The sequence below is a fragment of the Budorcas taxicolor genome, chromosome 5 (genome assembly GCF_023091745.1).
Source record: "Budorcas taxicolor isolate Tak-1 chromosome 5, Takin1.1, whole genome shotgun sequence".
NCBI lineage: Eukaryota > Metazoa > Chordata > Mammalia > Artiodactyla > Bovidae > Budorcas > Budorcas taxicolor.
The window spans coordinates 76,918,061-76,941,094 of NC_068914.1; the positions used below are offsets into that span (position 1 = coordinate 76,918,061).

Genomic DNA, 23,034 nt, shown 5'->3' on the forward strand with positions numbered 1-23,034 from the left:
TCTCTCAGGGGAAAGCTGTTTTCATCGGGAAGCTCAGCTTTTCTGTTATACGTGCTTCACCTCCCGCCTTCCTTGAGGCTTGAAAGATATTTCTCGACTACTTCTGCGTCTCATGTAAACATTTCTCCAACTCTTTTACTCTGTGGTATCTCCCAGAGATGTGATACCGCTAGTGCCACCACCAGAAAGAAACGTCTGGACCCTCCTGCCCAGGTTATGAAAATCCCCTTAACTGCCGCCGTTTGCTTACCTGGCTTATCGCCTCCTGGTAAATTCCCTCGAACCGTCTCTTTCTTGCCGTCCCCTATAACGTGATCTCTCTGGATATATACCCAGTTTCTCTTGAGCTTGGTGATTTCTGTTTATCGGTGCCTTTGCAGTATTTCCACTATCTTGTTGGCAATAACTCGCTGCTTTATCACTTTCTCGTCAGCCTTGTTAAAAGTCATTTCACCTCACGTTTGTTTGCTTTTTATATTTGGGGTGGTGGTGATTCTTGTGAAATTTATGCCTTTTAGAGGCCCCCCAACTAATTAACTTAGGGTCCTTCTTCCAAGTGGGTGATTTTGGATGATTTTAGATCGTATCATCTCCTAAATCTTTATAAAGATAATTTGTGTTAAGGGCTTCTGTTGAGAGAGAGGTTACACTGAATTTGGAATTATAGTTACAGTGAAACTTTAAGCATGTCTTTAAGAATGATCCCTTAACCTGCTAGTTTAGAGATTCCCTTTTCTCCTTTAGTCCCATGTTGGAAGCCTCATTTGTTGTGGAGAAGCCTCACTCACTCTTACTTAATTCCAATTAATTATCCCAACTGCAAAGATGGTCTTCCTATCACCCATCTGATGACAGATCTAGAGGCAGCAAATGAATTAAAAACAGGTTCTTCTACCTCAAGATAAGGTGATGTAATTCTTGACTACTGCTTTGGAAGTCTTTCCTTTTCTATACCTGACTCCTACACCTTCTACCAGTGGCACCAGCTTTATTACCTTGTTTTAAGTATCTGTTGATGAATCTGGTTTCCTCCTTCTGACAGTGAGATTCTCAGCAGCAGGGACCAGTTCTTACTCATCATTGTATCCCCAGTCCACTCTGTGTTATTGGTGCACAGTAAATGTGTGTGTGAAAGAAAATGAATCTTTTTTTTAAGGATTTTAAGGTGTTAGAGTCTAATTTGAGTGATGCCTTGTAGAAATATGAAAGACAACCAAAAATTGCATAATGATACAGTGCAGACTGTTTCATATACATAATTTTCCAGAGTTTGTAATAGGATGATTCACATGATCACTTCCACACCCTTGTCATTATCAGAAATTATTCTTACTACATCTTGGTCCTGCAAAAAGCTAATTGTACAGTGCCTCTCCTCAGTATATACTTTCAGATAGCTTCATGGTAGCTCTAAATGTTCACTTTTATAATCACCTCTTTGCATGTTTGTCTTACTATGCTCATTACGTCCTGTTATTGTCAGGACTTTGCCACCTTTTTTTTTTTTCTTTCAGATTTTTTGTTATCTTGTGCTCAGCCGTTTATCTGACTTCAACTGAATACCTGTAATTACTTATGTTTTTTTCGTAAATTAAATGACTGATGTGAAGTAGAAAATGAAGTACTAGAATACTCTTAGAAGGAAAAATTTCTCATGCTTGAAAGAATTTGGTGACATCAGAAGTTCCAGGTCCAACATTTCATGCTGAATCTTGGGGTAAAATATCCTTTCTCCCATTATATTTGCACAATGGCAAAAAGAAAATAGCATAAGCACACCCAAGAAGCTCAATGTGCCTGGGAAATCCCATGGATAGAGGAGCCTGGTGGGCTTCAAGCTGTAGGGTCGAAAGAGTCAGGACTTGGCGACCAAATAGTAGCAGCAGCAGCAGCGTAAAAAAAGTGTGGATTCCCCAAATTTAGCTAGAGATTACTTTTATCTTGCCAAAGTGTATGAATCCTTCAATAAGGATATGTTGAAGGATGTGAATATTGTGATGTTTGTTGAAAGAGCATCTGCTTGTAAGTGAGGATGCCTAGATTTTTGTCTTTCCTTTGTCCCATCTTTGTGATTTCAGGCAAGTCACTAAACCTCTCTGGACATAATTTCCAACGTTCTTTGATTTCTTGCTTGCTTCCCTTTCACCTCTATCTCAGCAGTGCAAAGGAGGTTAACATGGGATTGTGCTAATGGGCACCAGGCTTTTAAATTGGCATTACTTTTAATATAACAAAAAAGACTAGTGGTAACTCCTGGCCCGTGGGCCCTCAGAACTGGGGCAACTGGGGGACAGGAAGAAAAGAGAGGCAGAGTGTCCTAGAGATCATTGGAAGTGCTGAGATGATTGGACAGTAGAAAATGAGAAAATGTTTTAAAACTAACCCTGAAATAAATGTCCCCTCACCCCTTCCCACCCAAGCCAAACAGGTGTGTTTTGAAACGTTAAATACGATAAATATTGAAAATACAACTTTATGGGTTTTTTTTTTTTTTCCAAAAAAGACTAGTGGTGACAGTTATGGAATGGCTTAAAAGAGTGAAATGTGAGAAAGTCACTGCTAGTTTATTGGTTGATAGGATATTTTCCCCTTTATAGGGGACCAGGGAATTTGGCTTTATTAAAAAAGGGAAAAGAATAATCTGGAGAATTACCAGATAGAAACCTTATAGTAAGTTGAGCATTTGGAAATATATTTGAAGCCTTAATCTAAGACTTAAATTCTTTGGGTAACTCCCCTGGCAAGACTAGGTAATCAGATAATAACTCTACTTAGTCTGTACCTATGCCGAGAAAAGCTCAAGCAGCCTTCCTTGATGTGTGCACTTCGGTGTTGGGACCATAAAGGGTTCCTGTTACCATCATTCAGTCTCCTCAAGTTGAAGCTCTGATAGTGCTATGTGGTTGGTGAAATGCTCAGTCTTTTAAAAAATAGGTGATAAGATTATGAATAAATAAGTGTACCACCCCTAGTCATCTCTTTGTAAATCTTCCAAGAAGCCTTGATTCTGGGATGTGTTTATTAACCTAGTTCCACCAGCTAGGCTTTTAACTTCTTTTTCTGGGCAAATTAGACACATTGAGGAGAAAATTTCATAAGGCAAAGGGGCTTTGATTTGTAACCATTTGGTTAATGATGAGGGTGAGGGCCGTATTTAGTATAACTGTGATGAGTTCTTTGATTGTCCTCAGAATGTCTTACTACTTTTTGTTTGGCCTGTAAGACATGGGGAAGAGAAGTCTTAATAGGGCTACTATAAGATCTGTTACCTGTTTATAAAATGGTCTAGCGTGAGGTGATAGAGCAGTGGATTGGGAAGAGCATTTAAGTTGTAATTTCAGTGCTGTCACTAACTTTATGATCCTGTGCAAATTAACCTCCAAAGTGTTGGCTCTCCTGACCTGCTTCGTGCTCTAGTAGTCTGTGGGTAGCCCATAATCGCTCTTTAGTATAGCACAGGTTGCAGAAATGTTTGGAACTACCTTAGGCTAGTTTTAATTTCCATTCTCTTCCCATCAACTTGCCTTACCATATTATTATTTTTTCTTCACTAAGAATAAAAGCACCACTTCTGAGTGACTTCATGTTCTATAATTCTATGAAAGAGATGTTTCAGAATGTAATATTTCTGTTTTCTGTCTTCTTTTATAGGACTTTGTATCTTTGCTGAAGTCAGTGATGTGAAAACACCTGACATGGGTAAGACTGATTATGAAGTAGTGTTCAATCCTTTTACTCTTAATTAGTTAAGCTGGAATGAAAGAATATTTGCATCGGTGCTTAATAATATTTTCAATATTTGGATTTTTGTGTTAATAATAATTTTACAGGAGACCGCATCCTAATTATATAATACAATATATCAAACAATTTTCCTTTGATTGGGCTGTTCTTTATAGCAACATTTTAAAGCATTTTCTCATTCATTGTATTAAAAAGCCAAATACACAGTACCAAGTATTACTATGTGCAAGGCCTTTTAAGTACTTAAAATACTTAATAGTATCTAGTAGGTGGGGTTCACTGGTGACTCAGTGGTAAAGAAATCCATCTGCCAATGCAGGAGACAAGGGTTAGATCCCTGGATCAGGAAGATCCCCTGGAGATGGAAAAGGCAGTGCATTCTAGTATTCTTGCTTGGAAAATCGCATGGATAGAGGAGCCTGGTGGGCTACCGTCCATGGGGTCGCAGAGTCAGAAACGACTTAGCCGCTAAAGGGCAGGAACATCTAGTAGGTACTGTTATTATCTGAGACACAGAGATTGAAGAAACTTGCCTAGGATCACGCAACTATACTTGGTGAAGCCAGGATTTAAGCTCAGGCAAACTGGTTCTTTAATATTGTTATACTGTGTAATATGGGCTTCCCTGATAACTCAGTTGGTAAAGAATCCGCCTGCAGTGCAAGAGACCCTGGTTCTATCCCTGGGTTGGGAAGATCTACTGGAGAAGGGATAGGCTACCCACTCCAGTATTCTTGGGCTTTCTTTGTGGCTCAACTGATAAAGAGTCTGCGTGCACTGCAGGAGACCTGGGTTTGATCCTTGGGTTGGGAAGATCCCCTGGAAAAGGGAAAGGCTACCCACTCCAGTATTCTGTCCTAGAGAATTCCATGGACTATATAGTCCATGGGGTCCCAAAGAGTTGGACACAACTGAGTGACTTTCACTTCACTTCATACTGCTTATTATATGATAAATAATTTGATGAAGGTAAAATTTTAATTTCATTTAGCTAGTAGCATTGAGAATTAATTGTTATTGGAACATTTTCCTCTGTTCATAGTAGTTTATGTCTGTAATGGAGCAATATAAATAAGTTCAAGACTAGTAGTCAGTTTAGGAATAGGGTAAAAAACTTATACAGTTAGATCTTATAACATCGCATATGTTTCTTTGAAGTCCACAGTAGTCTTCTGTGTACTGTTTTTTCCTTTTGCTCAGTCTCTCTTCTTTCTCCTGGTCATTTGTTTCCCTTTTCTCTCATTGCTGATAACAGTGTGAACCGCTGAATTCCCTTCCTCTCATTTGTTTCTGTTCTAGCTCTTTTATAGTAATAAACCCCTCAAAAAATGGTTATAAAAGTAGGGTTCTGCCACAGTATTGCAGTAACTGAGCTGATGTCTATTAAGAGCTGTATGAATAAATTATGCTTTTTGCAGGGAAAATTTTCACATGGATTAAATTTTACAGTACCTTTTTGAGTTTAAATAGGAAATAAACTGGGTTAAGAGTATTTGTTTTGAATGGTAAAATTTTTCCCTATTTTTTTAATATTTTAATATTTAATATTTTTCTACAGTTAAAAAATCAAAATTTTGTTTTGGAAAGATTTCATTATTTTTAAAACTTTGAATTAAGCTCTTTTTATTCTTGTACAAGTCTTAAACTGTTTAGTAGATGATCTCAATTCCAAATTAACCAATTTCTGCACATGGGCCCCCTTTTTTTTTGACAGGGACATTTTGAGATTTCTTGCCGATAGTTGTGAAGGAGAGGTTTTATTTGATTGTAGAGGTGTTTGGGAGAATTCATTTTTATTAGGTGAAAAGATTGGTTCATGGAAAAATAAATATTGAAGCATTATGTGACTTGAACTAATCTGGACTCTCCCCAGATGATATTGCTGATAGGATGAGGATGGATGCTGGAGAAGTAACGTTAATGAACCACAACTCCATATTCAAAACCCATCTCCTGTCACAAACAGGTTTTTCAGAGGACCAGCTTTCACTTTCTGACCATCAGGTTAGTAATAATTTTCTTTCCTTAATTAATGAAGTATTTAGGCTTAAGTTTTCATCTGATAGAGTTTATTTGCCACACTTGAAAACACAGGCAAATATGTAAACTTTTAGAATCGGTTATACTAGTGCTTCTCTGGTAGCTCAGCTGGTAAAAAAATCTGCCTGCTATGCAGGAGACCCTGGTTCGATTCCTGGGTTGAGAAGATCCTCTGGAGAAGGGCCAGTATTCTTGGGCTTCCCTGGTGGCTCAGCTGGTAAAGAATCTGCCTGCAATATGGGAGACCTGGTTTTGATTCCTGGGTTGGGAAGATCCCCTGGAGAGGGGAAAGGCTACCCACTCCAGTATTCTGGTCTGGAGAATTCCATGGACTGTATGATCCATGGGGTCACAAAAAGTTGGACATGACTGAGCAACTTTCGCATACTAGTATTTGGAATTTTGTTCGATATGTTAAAGTTAAGATAAGAACCAGGCTATTTATGAATTCTTAGAGAATGGTACCTTTTAGAAAACTCTTATTCCTCAATATTTTATTTACCAGTACACGGATCAGTGATCTTTTAAACTGATGTCTTAAAATAGCTGAGCGTTAAACGGGAGGAAATTGAAAATATACAGCAGCTCTGAGATTTCTCTGTTCTATAAAGCTTAGTTTCTCAGGGATCAGGAGCATCAGCATCATCTGAGAGCTTATGAGAAATACAGAATCTCAAGTTTTACTCCATACCTACTGAATCAAAATCTATAGTTTAAAAAGTCTCCAGCTGATCTATATACACATTAAGATTTGAGGATCACTGTTAATAAAGCAGTCTTTCTCAGTAGGAAGCCATTACTAGTTTGGATAAGACTGTTCTTTGCTGTGTTCAGAATGTTTAGCATCCCAAACCCCTGGGCACTTAATACCTGTAGCATCTGACCCCAGTAATCATTTTGATAACTGAATATATATATAATCTCCACATTTACAGATTTGTCCTGTGGCACAGGAGCACCCCTGATTAAGAACTGCCCTGTTAAGTTATCAAAAGAATCAAAACCAGGTTGATTTTGTCAGCTGCTTTGTTGTGTGATACAGCTGGCTTTGAGAATAGGATATACTAGATACATATTACCTTGTAATGAGCATTCTATGAACTAAGTTGTTTAGCAGATATTTTCCCATTTTTCCCCTTGAAGCCTTAGTCATTTCATCAGATTGTCTATGTTTCTTCCTTTCTTACTAGCATGCAGTTTATCATATATATACATATATTTAATTGTTCTGAAATGTGTCATAATCTTGTCTAATTATATATTTTTCCTAGTGTCAATCTTTATTGCATTTTATTGTTAAAAATATGGCTTAAAAATTTTTTGTTTTGTTTAGATTTTACCTTCCAGGCGAGGAAATTTGGACCGGTCTTACACTTGTTCTACAAGAAGTGCAGCTTATAATCCAAACTATTATTCAGGTATGACACATTACTTGGAGTCAAGGCATTCCTACCTTTCAGTCTTCTTAGCAAATCGTTTGTGTTTACTGTCTCTAAAAGTGAAAACATTGTCAAAAGCAAAATGGTATTTTTTTCCACTAAAACATCATTTTAGTAAGCTATTTGTGGTTGCTATAATACTTCACTAATCTAGTTTCAACCGAACATTTTTTAAGAGAAAGTATTTTTTTGGAATCAGTTCTCCTACTTGCTTATTATGCCATTGTAAAAAGCAGTACAAGTCTGGTTTTGGATTTTTTTTTTTAAGATATGTGTATGTAATGTGAAGCATACTTGTTTTGTACTGATTTAAAGCACAGAGCTAGCCTATTTGTATTTGGCTTAAAACCATAAATTCTGAAAACTTATTTCTACCCAAGCTTGTCCCTCCTTTAGGGAAGGAAATGTTCACTACGTGTTTCTGTCTAGCACCTGCCACAGCCATGCTTGCATATTCAAGGGCTTGCCTTTTCAACTTGTGATCCATAACAGAAATCGGCATTCTCTAGGCTATTCCTGGCCCCTGGCCTGCCTTACTTTTCATCTGCCCCCTTCTTAAGGTTTGGATTTGTAATGATCTGGCTCTGTCTTGGGGAAACTTAAGAGTTTTTTTATTGGTTAGCCTCCTGGCAGCATGACCCAGGAAGATTGTAGTGGTCTTCCAAAATTTTTCACTCCTCATGCTTTCATCTCCTCACCTGACCACAAGTATGGGAATATTAGCCATACCATTGAACTTGTTTCAGTGGAATTTTTATAAGGATAAATTGAGATAATAAATATGAAATGCAAATAATAATTATTCTTATTTGGCTTCCTCAGGATTCAGCAAGATGAGATCTCCTCCCCTAAAAAGACGTTAGTATGATGTTCTTTGAGATTTATATTATATTTAAATATCATTTAGTGGGTGGTACTTTACCTTGGGCACTGGATTTCCTCTCCCAGGGTGGGAAATGGTCTCCACATAGTATGTGCTTAATTGTATAGAAAAATCAGTTAATTTTTTCAGAAAGTAACTCTGCCATCATTGTTGTTGAAAAGTTCTTTCTGATGAGCAGAGAGCCTGAAATCTGGCTTCATAGGTTATTAGTATTAATACTATGAATAGGACAGTTGAGTGGATAATGAAATCAGATCATTAATATTTTCATTTGAACTCAAGCTATATATGCTTGTAATTTTGTTTGCTGGTTTACCATTGGACAGAATATTTGGTTTCAGTTTAAAGTAATTACCTTTAATATTAATTACATTTAATAATAAACAGTCATATATAGAAAATTATACTCAAATTATATTCAATATCTCCTGGCTAACTCAACTCTTACTTAATTCTGTGGTCATTTCTGTTTTTTTGTCAGTATATATCCATGTACACATTGTATGATTCAAAACATACCATCTTTTGTTAACCCAGTTTTTAAAAAAGTAGTCTGCTTACCTATTACTCTTCATATTTACCTTTTTCTGTTGATTTCTAATAACCCATGGAATTTATATGCGCATTCACAGTCCTTTACGTCCAATCCCAAAATTCAAAAGGCTCTGAAAACCAAAAATTTTTATCGTAATTTGTTTGACATCAAGATTGAGCTGTATTCTTTTCTTGGCAAAAAACTACATGAATTGATATTTAACTATTTTATGTTTTGCTTTTTTAAAAATCTCTGTAAATATGAATATTTATGAATTTCACTATAGATATATCAATATGTTTGATAACAAGGTGCTGCTTCAGGTTATACTTAGAAGCACTACATAATATATGCCAGATTATCTTTGTAAAATTTCAAAATTTTTTTTAAATGTAGAAATACAACTGAATCCAAGGGGCTGAGATTTAAGATAATGGGCATGTATCTTCATTTCCTTCATTTTCTTTATGGTTTAGGTCCCTTCACCTTCATTGTTTTTAGGTATTATAAATACATAACTTAAAAACATTTATTTTTAGCTTTCTTCTTTTAAATTTCAGTAGACCCTTGATACTCACAAAGGGTATTTCTGAGATCATCTCAGGTCTCTATATTCTTGACTGTGGTGGTATTTAACAAAGTGCTGGCTTTCTACTCAATAATGTGATTCTTGAGGGTTAGTTTTCTATGTTTGTCCTCATACCACAAGTTGATCCCTATATCAAAATCTTATGTCAGAGTTTTTGTCTCTCACTTGAAAGGCCTTTTTTTTTTTTTTTAGGAAAAGAAAAAAATTTGTAAGTTACTTTAAATGTGATGATGACTTATCAACAATGAGTAATAAAACCACATTGAATGGAGACGCTGAGCCATTACATTCATTCTCTAAATTAAAACCTGAAGCAGAGGATTCAGATTTATGCCTCTGCCGAATATAATCTAGTCTGTGACCAAACAAATTTATGGTGTTTCACAGACTGCTAAGGTTGCTCTCTGACAATTAGAAATTTAAATCTGTGAATGCCAAAGATCTGTATGCTTTTTTTTCTTATACTGAAAACTGTAATTCAAATCCTTTTACTGTGTACTTTTTTTAAACTTTGTTGCCTTGCTACACCCATTCTTGTTTATTCCAAGTCCTGCAGAATATTGTTTCTGCTATTTCCTTTTCTTTTCTGATAATTTACACGTTAATTTCTGTGGTCATTCACCTTGATTTGATTGGGCTAGACATGGGTCCTCAGTTTACTTGCCTTAGTCTCCTCATTATGACCGAATTGGTTTTTGTCTCCTCTCTTACCTTATCTACTCCTCCACTAAGGTGAAAACAAACACAGGAAAACCTCAAACTAGAATCTAGAATCTACAGCTTTCCATTTACACTTTACTGGATCTGCTTCTCTATATCAAGCTTTTACAATATTTCCAAGATCAGACCATGTAAAATGCTGATTTTTTTTTTAAGCTGATTTTAAAAGAAAAATTTAGAAAGCAGAAATGCATCATTTTCACTTTAATAACTTATTGTTGACCAGACTTCAAGACCTCTTGATTTTATTAAGAGCACGTTTGGAAAAAAAATTAAAACATTCTAAACCTTAAATAAAAGTAGCTCAAGATGAAAAGAAATTATTTTGCTCATGCTTAAAATCATTATCAATGTCTTATCTTTGTAAAATATGTAAATTAGGTTGCCAAACTGACATTTAGTAGGTAAGATGAGTTGAAGCATCCTGTATTCACAAGAACTAAATAAACCTGAAACTTAATAGGAGCAACTGATAGTTACTTTCATTATAAGTGATTGCCTGACACACTTTTTTTTAATATGAAGTTTCAGTGTCCATAAAAATATTGCCTGTCTCTATAGAACATGTGTATAGAAAAGTAGAAAAATACCCGTAATTCCATCACCAAATTAAAATTTTGGTGTATTCCCCTATAGTGCTGTGTGTGTACACACACACATACGTAATCTTATTTGTGGCATTTGCAAACTGACTTCTTAATGATGGCAATACTAAAAGAGAGTGCAGCCTCCTTGGTGGTCCCTCTGTAGCTTTGCTTGATCACATCAGCAGTAGAGCATTGTTCAGTAATATCACTGAGTGATTCTGGTGAAATAGATTCCTTGATCCTGTGCTTTTTCCTTTAATTTTAAAGCCAAAAAACCTGTGACATCTGTCAGATACCATCAAAGTGGCTACTCTGGTTTATCCTTAGTCTCAAATTTGCATTTTTTGGTAGACTTATTCCTCAAGTAGACAGCCAAAGTTAGATCATTCCCTAATCAAATTTTAGCAAAAAGTATGAGAAACAGATTTCTATCATTATTACTTTGCTTAAAGATAATGATTTTCTGATCCTTTAATGAAACTCATTTTCATTAGCCTCATGTCTCTATTTTTACAGTAATAGTAATAGATGTCAAGTCAAGCATAGTTGTTGGCTGCAGAGGGAAAAAGTTGTAATTCATTATGAAAATAAATTTAATTATTAGGTTAGGTCATACACTGGTACAGTAATGGTGGTACTTTATACCACCCTTGACTGTTTCTTTTATTTCTCTTATTTACCCTAAATTCTGATAATCCTGATCAACTTCAAAAAAATCCACAATACAAAACTAGTATTTTGGTCAGTTGCCTTAACTTTTTAGATAAGAGTATCAAAAGCTACATTAAGTAATTTAAACAGCAAATACTTAATATTGTGCAAAATTCTATAGTAATATGCTTTGAAAGAGGATCTTCAAAATGATGTGGGCATTAGACAAAAATTCTGGAAGTAGAGAATTACGTTTTTACCTTTCCATTGGTGCTCCTCAGTCACATTGGCTAACATCTGAACTTATTTTGAAGGTGCTGTTTTAAATTGTCCCATCCTGCTGATAGAGGAGAATATAAAAATTATCCTACTCCTAGCTGAAACTGAAAGATTTTTATCATCCCAGTTTGTAAGCCACAAGTCATAAAACTGAAATAAGTAATCCTCACTTAGTCTGACTGCAGTAACAAGTATCAGAGTATTGATATGTTTGATCATAACATTCAATGACTGAAGTTATCATACCAGAACCAAATGCATATCATGGGTCATTCCTGCCATAAGCCGGCCAGAATAAGCAGCAATTAGGTTATCTCTGCTCTTAGACAGAGCCCCTGAGTCGTGAACATGGTAATTAAAAACAGAGTGACACCAGCTGCTTATTAAGCAATAACTGTTGTTCATTTGAATTACAATTCTCCTTGGCCCTCCACCTGCTTTCTTACTGGTCTGGCCTACCTTCTTTCAGGCCCAGGCCTGGGAGTGCTTGCAAGATATAGTTGGGGTAAAATGTTGACTTTTGGTGGACACCACGGAGTCACATTGATGCAGATAAGGCACATGGCTGTGGCAGGATTCAGCTCCTTCATCAATTTTCAGGTTAGTATGGCTGAATCACTTATAGTTTGTAGAAGTTCCCTTACTGCAGACTTTGCTGGCAGTTGAGACTGGTATCTTTCTTCCATGAGAGACATGGTGATATGCCACATTACTTTGGAATACAATGTTGGACATGGTTGCAGTCATATGGAGAACCACTGTAGGTATTTGTTTAATTTATTCAAACCTTTATTCTTCTAGACAACACTTCCTCAGACAGTTTTATTGGCTCAGGAGACCTAAGAACCTTTGGCCAGAGTGCAAATGGCCAGTGGAGAAATTCCACTCCGGTATCAGGTTCAACTTTACAAAAATCAAGAAACAGCCGAAGTCTTTACCTCGAAACCCGAAAGACCTCAAGGTAAGTATTCTGGCTGCTTAGTTCACAAGCCCTTTCTCCATTATAAGGGAAAATGGCCATAGGACAGTTGTTACTTTGGCACTTTTAAGAAGTAACACCATTTTTGAACTTTAAACCATAGTGCATACGTGTGCATGCTAAGTCACTTCAGTCATGTCTGACTCTGTGACCCTATGAACTATAGCCAGCCAGGCTTCTCTGTCCATGGGGTTCTCCAGGCAAGAATTCTAGACTGGGTTGCCATGCCATCCTTCAGAGGATCTTTCCAACCCGGGGATTGATCCTGAATCTCCTACATCTTCTGCATTGGCAAGCGGGTTCTTTACTACTAGTACAAAGATGTGGACAAATTCATTTTGTACTTTAAAGTTTTAATTTATTTGGTGCTGAATTTTGATGACAGCCAAAGTGAAAATGGATCAATTTCTGCAACTTTAATAGCTAAGAAACCACATTTTGCAGACTTTTGACATGAGCAGAGACCTGACTTCAACCAAAGCAGGCTTTTACTTTGGATCACTATTTCTATTAGATAATACACGCATAAAGAACTTCATCATAGTTAGCCTAACTTATAAGCCCTGCTTACCCCCTCGCCAAATTTATTCTGATTATTAAAGCCAGATGAAGTTTGGCTTAGAAACTTTCCCCTCAAATACTTTATGTTAGTAAATTTTTTATATGGTATTTATGATTTCTTAAATATTACTCTGGTGATAGATTTTAGACATGTAGGGTCATTTAGTTTTTTGTTTAGTCAAAGCTAAGCTTTCTGGTGTTAATTGAAACCAACTTGATAGTTTTTATTTTATGATTATTAGCACATGACCTCTGGAAACATGTGTGAGTACACCTAGGATTTGTCTTTCCTACTTCTTAATATTTAAAAAAATTATAAATCATTCATATAAAAAAAGAATTCATTAATACAGTTGCATTGTAAAAATTAAAACATTGCCAATAAAGCCAAAAATCCCTTAACCCCTACTCACAGTCTTACTCCCTTCCTCTTCATATGTTTGCTTCCAAATCTTTTCCTGTGTTCATTTCTCTTTCACTCTCTCTTACTTATATATAGAATGATATATATGCTATGTAATACTATAGAATGTATAATATGTTTACTTCATTAAAGATATTCTGTATGCATCATTTGGCAAGTTGCTTTTTTTTACCCAATAATGCCATACTGCTATTTTTTAAAATAATGTTATTATAGAAACAAGGCACATGCTTTGTACAAAGTTAGAAAATACAGATAAGCACAAAATAAGCAATAAAAACATCATATTCCCACCAATCAGAGATCACCTTTGTAATATCTTACATTAATATATATATCCTTCCAGATATTTTCCTCTGTTTACACTCACTTTTTTCCAAAAATGAGTTCACACTGTGCATACTCCTCTGTAATCTTTTTCAGTCATCTTCTCTTTTTTCATTCAGTAATTTTATCTTGTATACCGAATAAATTATATTTAAGTTTTCCTAGTTGACCCAAAAGTATGCTTTACAGCTAGTTTGTCCAGACCTTATCCTTTTGTAGCTAGTTTGTACAATCTAGAATTGTATCAGTAGTTATCCCCCTTCAGTTTCTTACAGTCTTGAATAGCACTCGCTTTTCTTTATAGATCCATGATGTTTTATATTTATTTTTTAAGTAGATAAATTAAGATTTTTATTGGAGTTTCAATATCAAATTCTCAAAAATTAATAGAATGAATATACTGAAAAGTCAAAGGATATAGCAGACCTGAAAAGCGCTGTGAATCAATTCAACGTGATTAAGATTTATACAGTTTTCACACGGTGGTAATATACAAACTCTACTCGAGTCCTGTGGACTGTGAACCAGGAGGCACTGTGTGTACATCCAGGGACATGAGGTTAGAAGCAAAAGTTTCATGGTCTAAAAGCACTGAAATCATACAGAGTCTGTTCTCTTATCACTATGGAATTATGTTAGAAGTCAATATCAAAAGATATTTGAAAATAACCCACATATTTTCAGGTGCAATGTGACATTTACCAAGAGAGTTCTTCAACTTAGCCATTGAAAGCCTCAGTAAAGTTAGAGGGCGATTGCAGAGAAGAAAGCATTTAAATGAGAAATTAGTATCAAAATGAGGGATTAATATTAAAGATACTTTAAACAAAATCCCATGTATTTGGACATTAAGTGTCCACTTTTAAATGATGAGTGTATCTAAGAAGTCATAACAAGGAAAATTAGAAAATATTTTTAGCATAAAAATGAAAAGAGAATTTACCAGAAATTGTTGCATGTAGCTTAAGCTGCTCAATGCGGTTGAATACAACATGGAGTCTTGAATAAGACAAAACAAATAGTGGACACTAGCATAACATTCTGTGAAACTGGAACAAAATCTGTAGCTAATACTCTATCACTTGTTAATTTCTTGTTTTGTTTTTTTTTTTACAACATAGTATTTCTTTATATTATCAGAATTGGATTAGAAGTTTCATGCCTCATTCAAAATTTTTTTAATATACATTTTTTTTATCACTAAGATAATAAATTTTCTAGACTTTCAGCAGTAATACTAGATCCTAAAATACATGGAATTATATCAAAGTTTTCAGTGACTGTAAGTTAGAAATCTAGCATTCTGTTCATTCTAAGTCGAACAATTATGGAATCAAAATGTCTTAAATTCTTTTAGCTAGGCAAAAACTCATAAATCTTCTAAAATATACATATTACACATACTGTGTGTGTGTGTGTATATATATATGTATACAACAGCTTTTCTACTACAGAATAGCACCCCCTTTTTTATGACATGATGTTTTTCTGCATAATTTTTACCTTTTGGATTTGACACCTATGCTTCCTCATAGTATCATTATTTTGTCCTCTCTTCAGCATGCATTTTATAAACTAGATTTTTTTGCTTGAGTAGAATCTGATACTGTGTTATATCACATTAGAAAACCTACAGCCATGTTAGTGATGCTGGGTTGACCTCTGGATTAGAGTGATAACACTCTGATCCTGAATTATTAGGTTTTCTTCCTCCTTTTGACTAAAATGTCACCTAAATGATGTTACTTTGGCATTCTATGAATGACCAGTTTCAAATCAACCTAAGAGTTATTAAATGATAACCCTTATCTGATAATTTTTTAATTGAGGTATAATTGATATATAACATTGTATTAGTGTCAGGTGTACAGCATAATTATGTAATATTTGTATATATTATGAAATGATCACCAGAATAAGTTAACACCCATCATCATACAGAAAGATCTACTCTCAATAACTTTCAAATATGGTATTATTAACTGTAGTCACCATGCTGTATATTACATCCCCATGACTTATTTTGTCACTGAAAATTTGTACCATTTGGCCCCCTTTGACCTGATAATAATTTTGTTAGAGTTAATGAAATAGTATTTTTCTGATTTTATCATTTCTTTTGTACTAATTAATTGGCACTCTGCTATAAGGGAGAGCTTTTTTTTGTCATTAGTTAGAGCTGTTTGTTTACCCTCTGGCAAGGCAGAGTATGTGATAATAAATCTTTCTTTTTCATTACCAATTTTCAAAGTAAGTTTTAGCCACTTCATGTGGTTCAGATCAGTTCAGATTAGTTCAATCTACGACAATCGTTACTCTTCTAATGCTTACATTCTCACAGCGGTGGCCAGTGGGAGCTCCTTCACTCTTCCATCTGGGTCTGATTCAACATAGTTGGTTGGTGGTAGCTCCCTTGCTTTCTGGCATTGCAGGATGCCCTCATGCTGTTTCTTTAGGTAGAAGAATCTTTGCGTTGAAACACATACAGACACTCTAGGAAAAATAAATACAAAAGACACTGTGGGGAATCCATTATATCCTTACCAAGCAAATTGTATTGGCCTTCCCATCTTTTTCTGGCTGCATCTACCCACCTAAGAAAAGAAGCCTGTTCCTGAGATTCTAAGTTCTTGCTCCTTTACCCACTCCATCACGTATAAAAATCATCAGAGTTTGAAAGAGTTAGAGTATATGTACATTTTTATTTTCTTTAGACCTAATCTGATTTCATTTGGATTCAGACCACATGTATTGATTTAAAAAGTTCATTTCAATAAATTCAGCTTAGTTAGCTATGTACATTATTCTTCATCCTCAGCAGAAAGAAAATTATATGAGTGTAAGTAGCTATGCTGGGTGATAATAGATAAAGAAGAACACATAGGAAATAACTATAAATTATTAACCTAACCTTAGAGATAAAACTGGGTTTTGAGTCGACAAAAATATTTTTATTGTCAGTTTTCTTCATTATTTGAAGCAGATATGGTATCAAGAAACAATTCTTCAAAAGAGGTAAGCAGAGAGGCCAGAAGAAGTCACAGTGATGCAGCCTCATAATAAGCCTTCTAGTTGTTTTTAGTGACAGATGGGAGCCCTCTGTTGGCCTTTTAGGAAACTTTAAAATTCAATTGAAAGACTCATTTGAACTTCAGCTTTATTCATCTTTGCATATTTAATCTTAAAATATTTTCCTCCAAAAGGCTAGAAGAGGGCCTGCAGGGAAATATGTGCATATTAATGTACCTTGAACCCCTATTTTCTGAAGAAATCTAATCCAATGTGCTTTCTGTCATAGATGGTGAAACTAAGAAATAAAATTTTAGGTGTTTGATAGTTATATAGTTTGGCTGTTTAAGACTTAATAAAGAGCAAAACTTGAAAAAGCAACTCATGTATCATTTCCTGATCATTTTCATCTGTCATTCTACCTGTTAATTTTTTGTTTCTGTTATTCCACTTTGTTTCTTGAAAGTGGAAATCACTTGCCTAGATTTTCATGTCTTTTCTTACAAACTCTTTTTTTTTTATAGTGGATTATCAAACAATTTTACAGGAAAGTCAAACCATCACTGCCACGTGTCTGCATATGAAAAATCTTTTCCCATTAAGCCTGTTTCAAGTCCATCTTGGAGTGGTTCATGTCGTCGAAATCTTTTGAGCCCCAAGAAAACTCAGAGACGACATATTAGCACAGCAGAAGAGGTAAGGAAAAGCTGCTAAAAGTTAAACTTGCCCTACATTCAGCTATTTGTTCCCTCTGACTTAGATGTTTATTAACCATTGCATTCACTTAACCCTTTCTGGTTTTTTTTTCTTGATTACTCTTTGAGTGCTGTCATCTGTTCTAAAAAGATTAAGGAGATAATTTAGCAGTATTTTTCTTACCATCTTTTATTCCTGTTGGATAGCAGACTTAATCTTCAGTATTGTCTGAGCGGCTTCTCGTACATCAAACTATCTCTTTTCTCTTTTGGACCCTTCCTAAAACTCTAGCTTCATGTGGCAAAACTGTTAACCTTGCTGGATTTGATAACATACCTGCCTGCCCTTCTTACCAGGATAGTTTTTCCTCAATATAAAAGAAAAATCAAGAAGGCACTTAAACAATTTATGTCTTTTCATTATGAGTAAAATCTTTGAGATCATAAATTTTCTCCACAAGAAAGATGTGTTGACACTGTGTTATTATATTCATTCAGTAAACTTAAAAGAAAAAAATCATTTCTGTAAATGTATAATTTATAAAGTAAGGAAATGTACTTAAACCTGTTCAATTAAATATTTATTATGCATCTAGTCAGCTTTGGACTGGTTGCTGTGGAGATACAAATGAATAATAATGACCTCACACTTAGATAGCATTGGATTTTCCAGTGTGCTTTCCACATATATTATTGTTTTGAATTCCTTTAATCTATGAAATAGGAAGAGATGAGGGAAAACCACATTTTACAAGGTTGGAAAGTAAATGTCAGAAGTCACACAACTAATAAATGGTCAGCCTGCAACCCAGTTCTTCTGCATGAGTCCAGTGTGGTATGATTTCTCTACACAACATGGTGATGTGGTTCCTGCCCATTAAGAGCTTCCAGAGCCTGAAGTCAAGAGTATAGTGTTACGTGCTAAAGTGAAGTCACTCAGTTGTGTCCGACTCTTTGCGACCCCATGGAGTGTAGCCTACCAGGCTCCTCCATCCATGAGATCCTCCAGGCAAGAATACTGCAGTGGGTTGCCAGTTCCTTCTCCAGGGGATCTTCCCAACCCAAGAATCGAACCCAGGTCTCCCACATTGCAGGCAGATGCTTTAACCTCTGAGCCACCAGGTGATGTGCTAAACAATTACATAATTTGGTGGTGAAGATCTCTTAGGTGGCAAAACTTCATTATTTGTGACATGGTTAGTTAAAAATGCTGTATGTTTTTTGGTTTTAAATTTGTATTGAATCTACACTGTTCACAGAGGGTGACAAAACTAGTGAATCATCAGAGAGAAGGATAGACAAAACTGGCAACAGTTGCCTTTGGTGATAGCTGAGCAACAGCTATTTCTTTTTCACTGTACCATTTGTAACATTGAATTTAGTACCATCAGTTACTGCATATATAATTTTTTTTTAATTACTGGAGTGGCAGGAGTTGTGCTTCTGCTAGAGCCTAGGCAGTCTGCAGATTACAGACTTGTGGGGAAAGAGTGTGGGCATGGCAGCAGGACACAGGCCTCCCAGATCCCTCCTTGCCTCCTGGCTGCTGGGATCATAAGTATCCTTCAAACCATGTACATTGTAAGCCCACACCGTTCACTCACTAGCCAACCAGTATTTGGGACAACTCAGCCCCGCCTTCTTCTTTCACCTTCACTTCCAGCCTGAGGACTTGGGCTGACCAAATACTTTCATCCTTCCAATCTACCCTCCAGGCCACAGGCTGGCTCAGTGGAGAATGAGAGGCTGGTTTCTCTTTCCTGCTGTAGTGTCAAGAAGATGCCAAAGATTGAACCTGTCCTATGGAATAAAAGCTGCAGAAAATTTTACCTCAGTTGTTTTTAGGCCTTTAATCTGCTGTGAAAAGCAAGGTACTTGTAGTATAGAAATATGAAGTAGTCTGTATTATATGAGTAAGATAAAATATTGGACCAAACTTTATTAAATGAAACTCTCAACAGATTATTTAGATGTTTAGTCTTAGGTGTTATAGATAATACAGATTAAAATACTACTTTTTTCCCACTAAAGTAAGATTAGTGATGGTAGCTTATCTGTTCAGTTCAGTTCAATTCAGTCACTCAGTCATGTCCAACTCTCTGACCCCGTGGACTGCAGCACGCCAGGCTTCCCTGTCCATCACCAACTCCCAGAGCCTACTCAAACTCATGTCCATTGAGTCGGTGATGCCATCCAACCATCTCATCCTCTGTCATCCCCTTTTCCTCCTGCCTTCAATCTTTCCCAGCATCAGAGTCTTTTCAGATGAATCAGTTATTCGCATCAGGTGGCCCAAGTATTGGAGTTTCAGCTTCAGCATCAGTCCTTCCAATGAATATTCAGGACTGATTTCCTTTAGGATGGACTGGTTGGATCTCCTTGCTGAAAACTTACAAACTGGAGGAAAAGTTATTTTCCATGGAAATATTGGGATCTCCAAGGGAGGTGCTGTTGCTTATGTTTAAAGGAGAATTGTATATAATCTTAAATCTAGAGTTGTCTAACATCTTCAGGAATATGAAGCCGTCTATAGAATTGACATGTCACCACTTACTGTTCAGTTTTACAACAGAGATTTGAAGATATATACAAGGAAGAGGAATTTGGAAATATGCATATGGTGGCTGTACTACCACTTGGCTGATGGCTGATTCAAGGGCAACATTAAAGAACAATATTATCTAATTAATAGTAACCTCTATATGGCTTATGGTTACTATTAATTAGATAATATTGTTGTTTAATGTTGCTCTTGAGGACTTTCCTGGTGGCTCAGACGGTAAAGTGTCTGTCTATAATGCAAGAGACCTAGGTTCAATCCCTGGGTTGGGAAGATTCCCTGGAGAAGGAAATGGCAACCCACTCCAGTACTCTTGCCTTGAAAATCTCATGGATGGAGGAGCTTGGTGCAGGCTACTGTCCATGGGGTCACAAAGAGTCGGCACAACTGAGCGACTTCACTTTTCTAGCCATATACGCTGTTTAAGTTAATTTAAATAAAATAAAAATGTAGTTTCTCAGTCACATTAGCCACGTTTCAGGCACTCATTAGCCATACTTGGCTAGTGACTACAATATTGGATAGTACAGGTTAGGAACATTTCCGTGATCACAGAATGTTCTCTTAGTACTGTTACAGAGGGTGTGAGTTTCTGTTTGGGAAAGAAAAAATACTAAGAAAAAAATAGAAATGTTAAATGGCAATAACACAGGTAGTTTCCTTTCAGTTATATGTTGCTTCCAGACATGCTTCTATGCTACGTATTAAGCAACATTTTAAGATGTTGGGCTGCCTTACAAATGACACTGGTGGGTTTATTCTTTTTTTTTCTTTTTTTAAGAAAAACATACTTTACTAATTATCCTTAAACTTATTAAACTTTCTTTGGTCATTTATTAGATTTATAACATAATATTAGCCAACTTCCTTCGCCCTAATATTTTACCCAATTATAGCTTCCTTTCCTCTTAATTTCTTAATTTGCTCACTCAATAGAAAATGGTTTAACAAGTAATATTGTTGTTCAGTCGCTAAGTTGTGTTCGACTCTTGGCAACCCCATGAACTGCAGCACACCAGGCTTCTCTGTCCATCACTACCTTCTTGAGTTTGCTCAGACTCATATCCATTGAGTCAGTGACGCCGTCCAACCAGCTCATCCTTTATTGCCTCCTTCTCCTCTTGCCCTGTTTTTCCCAGCATCAGGGTCTTTCCTAATGAGTCAGCTCCTCACATCAGGTGGCCAAAGTATTGATGCTTCAGCATTAGGCGTTCCAATGAATATTCAGGGTTGATTTCCTGTAGGATTGACTGGTTGGATCTCCTTGCTGTCCAACGGACTCTCAAGAGTCTTCTCCAGCACCACCATTCCAAAGCGTCAGTTCTTTGGCATTCAGCCTTCTTTATGGTCCAGCTCTCACATCCAGACATGACTACTGGAAAAAACATAGTTTTGAATATATGAACCATTGTTGGCAAAGTGATGTCTCTGCTTTTTAATGCACTGTTTAGGTTTATCATAGCTTTTCTTCCAAGGAACAAGCGTCTGTTAAATCATAAATCAGTTTAAACTGAAAGTATGGGGCTTGAAGAGACCTCAGATAATTTGGAGTATTGGACATTTACTTCTGTTCGTTTTTTGTTGTCTGATGACTGAGGTTGTTCAGGCTCAGACAGAAGCTTTTCTTTGAAGATATATTTATTGAAGAAAATGATTTGTTGGGGACTTTTGTGTATGTTAAATTATTTTTAAAAGTCAACTTTGTGTTGAATTAATCTAGATTTCTTATAATTTGCATTAGATGAGTCACTTAATGGCATGTTGGTTCTTCATGTTTTATTTATAAGTATAAAAATTTATTCCAAGAAAACATTTTTTATGTGATAGGAGGGAGGAGGGAAATGTTTCTAACTTTTTATGGTTTAATTCTTTTTAAAAAATTGTATTGAATTGTGATTTACAATATTGTGTTAGTTTCAGGTGTACAGCAGAGTGATTCAGTTATACATAGTATGTATTCTTTTTTCAGATTTTTTTCTCATATAGGTTATCACAGAATATTGACTAGCATTCCCTGTGCTATACAGCAGGTCCTTGCTCCTTGTGTGTCTTGTAATCGTAGTGCATATATGTTCATCTCAAGCTGATTTATTCCTCCCCTCGTTTCCCCTTTTGTTTGTAGTATTTAGGGTACCACAAAGATCCTTTCTATCTCATCTATTCTTGGTGTTCTCTTGAGGTCTTTAAGTGATGGGGATATTTCTTTGCCTTCCCTTCATATGCAGAGTAGCCTCTTACACCAGTGTATCTGCTTTACTTTTCTTCCTGTGATAAGATAATACGATCAAAGCTTTTTAAGGTGTAATTTGTTGGGATAGTGGAAGTGAACTAAAATTTAGAGTTAATATCCATGACCCAGGTGTAGTACTCCACTTCTGATTCCCTTCCCTCCCTCGATTTCCCTTCCCTTCCTCCATTTTACCACCCTCGAAGACAGCATACTGTTAACCCCATAGTATTGTGGATTCGGTTATTTGGTATGGTGGGAAAGTGAAATCAAGATTTATATTAAAGAGTATTCAGACTTTCAGGCATTAAAGTGCCAGACAGTACGGCTTTCCAGTATATAGATCACAGTGGGGCTAGTTGGCAAAGATCTCTCTTACACCCTAATAATCTGCAATGATGCTGCTTTCTTTGGATTATGTACTTGAAGAGTTTTCATAATAGAAAATTTGTCTTTTAATAAGGGCTTCCCTAGTGGCTCAGATGGTAAAGAGTCCTCCTGCAATGCAAGAGACCTGGGTTTGATCCCTGGGTTGGGAAGATCCTGGAGAAGGGAACAGCTACCCACTCTAGTATTCTGACTTGGAGAATTCCATGGACAGAGGAGCCCGGCAGGCTACAGTCCATGGGGTTGCAAGGAGTTGGATAAAGAGGCATTAATTATGATTTTTAATTATAAAAATATATAGACAGTCTCTTCACAAACACTAAAAAAAAGGACCACCATTGTCTTGAATATATTAAGGTCTAAGGGGTAAGATAATAGTATTTATTTTCTTCATAGAG

The 23,034-nt window shown here is 36.0% G+C and overlaps 1 protein-coding gene across 1 annotated transcript in view; it reads left to right on the forward strand.

The window, feature by feature from the left end:
* The first annotated feature begins 216 nt into the window (after window positions 1–216).
* The window catches only part of SENP1 (SUMO specific peptidase 1), a 50,816-nt gene continuing 27,998 nt past the window's right edge, over window positions 217–23,034 (forward strand). The window contains exons 1-7 of the mRNA XM_052640450.1: window positions 217–268; window positions 3,652–3,699; window positions 5,618–5,748; window positions 7,118–7,202; window positions 8,046–8,081; window positions 12,269–12,428; window positions 17,292–17,463. Coding sequence (XP_052496410.1) covers window positions 217–268; window positions 3,652–3,699; window positions 5,618–5,748; window positions 7,118–7,202; window positions 8,046–8,081; window positions 12,269–12,428; window positions 17,292–17,463 — 684 coding nt within the window. The remainder of the gene's footprint in view (window positions 269–3,651; window positions 3,700–5,617; window positions 5,749–7,117; window positions 7,203–8,045; window positions 8,082–12,268; window positions 12,429–17,291; window positions 17,464–23,034) is intronic.